Source organism: Leptonychotes weddellii, chromosome 15, assembly GCF_054177405.1.
Source record: "Leptonychotes weddellii isolate Sample4059 chromosome 15, ASM5417740v2, whole genome shotgun sequence".
Classification (NCBI taxonomy): Eukaryota; Metazoa; Chordata; class Mammalia; order Carnivora; family Phocidae; genus Leptonychotes; species Leptonychotes weddellii.
The window spans coordinates 775,796-781,795 of NC_138383.1; the positions used below are offsets into that span (position 1 = coordinate 775,796).

The 6,000-nt window shown below is 58.6% G+C and overlaps 1 protein-coding gene across 1 annotated transcript in view; it reads left to right on the forward strand.

The window, feature by feature from the left end:
* CCDC57 (coiled-coil domain containing 57) overlaps nucleotides 1-6,000 on the forward strand; it is a 44,810-nt gene that overhangs the window by 19,759 nt on the left and 19,051 nt on the right. The window contains exons 5-8 of the mRNA XM_081805943.1: nucleotides 1,722-1,823; nucleotides 3,206-3,363; nucleotides 3,482-3,556; nucleotides 4,700-4,758. Of these exons, the coding sequence (XP_081662069.1) occupies nucleotides 1,722-1,823; nucleotides 3,206-3,363; nucleotides 3,482-3,556; nucleotides 4,700-4,758 (394 nt within the window). The remainder of the gene's footprint in view (nucleotides 1-1,721; nucleotides 1,824-3,205; nucleotides 3,364-3,481; nucleotides 3,557-4,699; nucleotides 4,759-6,000) is intronic.

Genomic DNA, 6,000 nt, shown 5'->3' on the forward strand with positions numbered 1-6,000 from the left:
GTGAGCTGGTGATCCTGTGACCCCCCCTGCCGTCTCCACAGGTGAGAACTTGAGCCTGTCTGGAGCAGGGTGGGGACAGGGCCAGCCTCGCCTCATGTCAGGTCTTAGTTTTCAGGCTCTTGGGGTGCATTGTGGGGCCTTCCTGTGATTAGTGCTACCAGAGATGTGTTTTGCATCCATAACCCAAGAACAGGATGCTAGGAGGAAGGGCCATTCACAAAACAAAGAATTTTGACAATTAAAAGTATATTTAAAGAAATAAATTCAGAATGTAAATAAAAAATCTGGGAAAAAACTTAAGAGACGTGGAGGATAAATTGGAATGTTCAATCCAGCAATCACATTCCAGAAACATGCAGTGGGAAACAGGAAGGGGCAGACTATTGAGGAAATGGACCAGTTGCTTCTCGGGGCAGGGCCTTCAGAACAAAAGAACAGCGGAGGCCTGAGCAATAGCGCGAGATGTTTCAGAGAAGGGGAGAATGGGTACGGAGCCTGCCCCGCTGCTCAGCTGGAGCTCAGCACGACAGACCAGCTGTGAGGTGTGAGCGCAGGGCCCTCGGGTCTGCACACAGGTGGAGGGGGGACGCCTGCAGATGCCGGGCTCAGCAGGAGTCTCCTCCTGGAAGTTACTGGATTGTGCTCTGCAGCCTGGCCAGTGGCCAAGGGCTCAGCCCTCAGCTGCCTCCATTCCCTTCTGAGTTCAGAACAGTGGGAACCAAGAGATGGGGGCCTGAGCTGAGCAGACTCCCTGGCGTCCCCAGGATTGGGTAGCCCCAGCTACAGGGCCCAGCTGGCGGCCCCATACTCTCCGAGTGCTCCGCAGGAGCCGGTGGGCCTGGGCCAGGCCAGAGCTGGGCTTCCAATCCCCCGGTGAGGCCGCGTGGGGCATGGGGCACGGCAGAGGCGCTTCCCAGGAGGAGGAAACCACAGACAGGAGGAGGCGCAGGAGCGCTGGGGAACGCACAGGGAAGTGTGAAGAGCAGCCGGAGAGACAGCTGTGCCACAGTCCAGGGAGAAGCCAGGCCAGAGTGTGGAGGCCGCGGCCTCCGGAGGGGCCACACCCCAGGAGAGAGGGTCACGCTGCGCAAGGGGACACCACGAAGGAACGGGAGGGGGTGGGACGACCGAGGAGAGAGAGGTCGGGGGAGATCGGAGGGGAACCCAAACTCCAGGAGAAGCAGTGGGCTGTCAGTTGTGAGCTGCGGTCACCTTCACTGGTGGTTGCGCGGTGAGTACTGCTGTTGTCATAATAACGTGTCGGGTTTTTAGATTCAGCCTGGGGGTGAAGCTCAGAAGACTGTCTGCTTGCAGAGCCGGGGTCAGCGTACTGGCAGGTGTGGGATGGGGTCCTGGCGAGGAGCCGGCGGGGAGCAGTGTGCAGACCCAGCTGGAAGCAGCCAGAAAGCTGTTGGCAGTGCTGCCCCCTCGCAGGGGCGGGGTGAGCAGGCCCAGGGGCCTCTGTCCCGAGTCCCCAGCAGCTCCTTGTCTGTGTGTGCCCAGTGGACAGGCCCGGCAGCTCTGTGGCGTCTGGCAAGAACTGGTGGCCCCCTGGGCAATCCGTGGAGGCCCTCTGACGCCTGGTGGGGCACCTCCACCACCAGGGGCCTCTGTGTCCTGCGGCTTCGGGCCTGCTCGCCCGCTCACCTGGTGCTTCGTTGTGGCGGGGGCTCTGCTGGGGCACGGCAGCCTCCTCTCACCGCCGGCCCTTTCTGTTTCAGGAGCTGCTGCTGGAATTTGAGTCTGAAATGCAGAAGAGGGAGCACGGGTTCCGCCTGCAGGCGGACAGCATGAGCAACGTGGTCTTGACTCATGAGCTCAAGGTGGGGGATGGCCTTCAGGCGGTGACTGTTCCCTCCTCAGAGGTCAGGTGCCGCTCCTGAGCCGTGAGGCCACCTCTGGGCGGGACGGCGGGGTCCACACAGAGGCCTCCCTCGCTGTACAGGGGCCAGGGGTGACATGCCTGGGGAGCGCCCGCCACGGTGCCTGCCACGTGGCCCGTCTCACGAGGGACAGAGGAGGGCTGGTGCCCCGACCTTGGGGAAAGGTGCCCCCCCAGGATAAACGGCCACCCGACCCTGGTCGAGATAGCCTGTCCCTGGCCTGTGTCCTCTGTGAGCACTGGGAATGGGCCTCCAGGGAGGTGCTGCTCGTCCCCCACTTACAGCAGAGGCCAGGCAGGTGGTCAGGGTCTGCGTGCACCTTGGGCACCCGGCTGCAGTGAGCGTGGGTTCCCTGGTGCACTAGTCCACCGGCTGCCAGGGCACACACGAGCAGCGTGCACACCTGACCTTTAGCATGGAGACGGGCCAGCCTTGAGGAGGCGGGAGGGCGTGCGGGGGAGGAGGAAGCAGGAGAGGGCACCTGGTCTGGCCTTGCCACCTGATAGGTTACACCTGTGTGGGCATGCAGCTGGTATCAGTAAGAGCAACCCCACCCTAGCGGTCAGGGTGGGCCCCTCCCGCAGGCCTCCAGCCTTCCCACAGTGCCACAGTCCAAGGGCAGCACTCGGCCAGCCAGGGCCCCCAGGAACCCTGGCAGTTCTCTGTGGCCGGCGTGCAGACCAGGCAACTCCCAGCCCAGCCGCACCTCCTGGCAGGGACACCGGTTCTCCGCACCCTCTTAGGCCCTGTCTGGCCCCCTGACCGCACTCCTGTAGGAGCCCTGCCCCCCGCCAGCCAGGCCCAGGCTGCCCTGCAGTGACTTCAGGAGGCCTCGGGGACTTCTGAGAGCTGGCGGGGAGAGGGCTCGCTGGACGTGCCCTGAGCTCCACAGTGGGGTGGGCCCTGCCCCACCTCCATCTGCCGTGCCTGGCCGTCACAAACCCGGGAACACCTCCCCCGGAGGGCGGCAGCATGCACGCGCGGCCGGAGGCGGGTGCCGCAGCCATCATCGTGGCCCGCAGTCGCAGTCACGGACCGAGGCCCAGAAAGGTTGTTCTAAAATGGAGCCATGCTCTTGCATGCTCCACCTGCTTGTGTGAGTCCAGTATCAGCACTCTTCACATAGGAACCGGGATGGTCTTTTGGGCTCGCCACGCGTGGGCCCCATTGTGGGGTGCGGCGTGCCCTCAGAGGTCGTGGGGCCCCGGCATGTTCACTGGGGGGTGCGTGAGGACACCCTCACTGATGCGCTGCTTCTGGAGTTGTTTTCTGTCTGCTCGGTTCCAGTTCCAGCCTCATTTTGAATTCTTTGTCTCTTGAAGGTAAAACTGCTGAACAAGGAGCTCGTGGCTCTGAAGGACGCGGCCGCACAGGCCGCGGAGTCGCTGCAGAGCGCCGAGGCCGCCAACGCGGGGCTGGAGGAAAAGCTGCAGCACAGTGGCCGGGAGCTCAGGGACCTGGCCGCCGCCAAGGACGCCCGGTGCGCAGCTGCGCCTGCCTCCTCTGGGCTGGGGGCTTCCGCCTGTCCTGGCTTGCTGGGGGCCGGCCTGGCTGTGGGTCCTCGTCTGCTCTCCCCGCTGATACTTCCTCCCTTTCAGGATAAAGGACTTAGAGGGCAAACTAAACTGTGTGCAGCTCTCCAGGAAGAAGGAAGAGGAGGTGTTCAGGAGGAAGTGAGTGTTCCTGGCTCCCAGCCTGGCCGCGTGGGGTTAGGTCCAGGCAGGGGCTCCCACCAACCCAAGGGCCATCCGGCCTTTGAATTCACTGCCTTGGGTCGGCTTCCATGCTCTGTCCAGGATTTTCTCAGTGGTAGTTAGGCTTTTTAGTGTTTTAAAACTTTTTTTTTTTTTAGGTTTTATTTTTAAGTAATCTCTACACCCAACGTAGGGCTTAAAGTGAGAACCCCAAGATCAAGAGTCACGTGTTCCACTGACTGAGCCAGCCAGGTGCCCTGATGTTTTAAAACTTTTAAACTTAAAAGTTTTATGAACTAGGGAGCACCTGGGTGGCTCAGTTGGTTAAGCATCTGATTCTTGATTTTGGCTCAGGTCAAGATCTTGGGGTCGTGAGATCGAGCCCCATGTCGGGCTGGCGCTGGGCATGGAGCCTGCGTGGGACGCCCTCTGCCCCTCCCCCAGCTTGAGCACATGCACGAGCTCTCTGTCTCAAAAAAGAAGTTTTATTAACCAGTTCATTAATTTTAGACTGCAGCAACAAATGTTACTTTGGTGATATGGTCACCTTTCATTTCTACGTTATTTTGGCAAAATAATCCTGCTCTCCTGGTTATACATTCTCTAGATTCTCAAGAGCCCCCTTCTTCCTGCCGAAATGCTCACCTCATCCCTCACTGTGGGCTGCGTGCCCCGCACTGCCAGGTGTCAGGATGCCCAGCCTGTAGGTGGCGCGGGGACTCTGAGAAAGCCCGTGGTGGCCCGCCCAGGCTGAGACCTGTGAGGCCCACAGGATGAGGAGGGCTCAGAGAGGCACAAGGCAAGCTTCTGGGGGAGGGCAGGTGTGGGGGAGCACGTGCCCTTGGGAGCAGCCCGGGCCTGGGGTGACGTGGGCCCCGGAGAGCACGAGGCGGGCGCCGTCCACCGTTCCACCTGTCACCCTCTTCCTTTTCTGGAAAGCACCAGGGTGGCTATGGGTGAAGCACGCGTGTGGTGGTTGTGAGGATGCTCTGTCACGGGAGTGGGCGAGGCTGGTGGAGCATGGGCCGTCTGGGGCATTTCTGTGTTTTCTGGCCATGATGTTTGTGCACTCTGAGGAGAAAAGCTTTACAGCCTGTCCGTCTACTGCCTTTGCACCTGCAGTCAGACGGAACTGGGAGCTGCCTTCCAGGCCACCGCACAGGGGTACGCTATCGGCCCCTGTACCCCCCGGCTAGGCTGCCACGCGGGACAAGGGCGGGCGTTGTGTGCGTGCTTCTGGGGGCACGTGGGGCCACGACACAGCAGGATGTGGTCCGGCTTGGACCCACGCAGGCCCGTGGTGCTGGGATGCGCTGTCGCGGCCAGCCTTTGGGAAAAAACAGTGTTCCTCTTCATGTCCAGAGCTAGAGCCTTTTTTTTTTTAAAGTTTATTTATTTAAGTAACGTTTACATCCCGCGTGGGGCTTGAACTCACGACCCCAAGATCAAGAGCCGCACACTCACTGACAGCGCAGGCCAGGTACCCCCAAAGTGTTTTTATTCATAAACTGAAATAGTTGAAAATGAATATAATTTTTAGCATATTATAAATATTGGCTTTAAGAAGTAAAACTGTTCAGGGGTGTCTGGCTGGCTCAGGTGGTGGAGCACATGACTCTGGGTCTCGGGGTTGTGAGTTTAAGCCCCATGTTGGGTGCAGAAATTACTTTAAAATCTCTAAGAAAAAGGAGAGTAAAACTGGTCACTTTTTTTTTTTAAGATTTATTTATTTTAGACAGAGAGTGAACGTGCACATGTGAGGAGGAGGCGCAGAGGGAGAGAGAGAGAGTTTCAAGCAGGCCCCCCGCTGAGCAGGGAGCCCGATATGGGGCTCGATCCCAGGACCCTGGGATCATGACCTGAGCCGAAGGCAGACGCTCAACCAGCTGAGCCACCCAGGTGTCCCTATAGTGTATTTTTTATGATTCATAAATTTGAAATCAGTCTTCTCTAACATAATGCATATATTTATATAAACTAAAAACAACGAAATTTGCTGGGGCCACAAGGCTCTAAGTGTTCTAAAAGGTTTCTACATGAAGGTATTCTGGTAATTATTTGCACATACTTTACAAAACAATATAATATACTATAAAATTCAATAACTGTAAGTCTCCTTAGGAATGCCCCCCGACTGAGGGGAAGGGGTCCCCGCATCAGTTTGTGAGCACCTTTGTGGGGCTGGCCACCTCGTCACACGCACAGCGCGCAGACAGCCGGGTGGGCTTTCTGGCAGCATCCCCCAGGCTTTGAACGCCTTCCAGTTACGAGCCAGGAGCCACCTGCTGGCCTCGCCCCTGCATGACCGTCTGTCGTGTGTCTGCTGGTCACTCCATAGGAGCAAAGAGCTGGTAGTGCCTGGCTCAGTCGGCAGGATCATTCACGTTCTCTGTTTCCAGAAGTTTGGATAAGAGGCTTTCCTA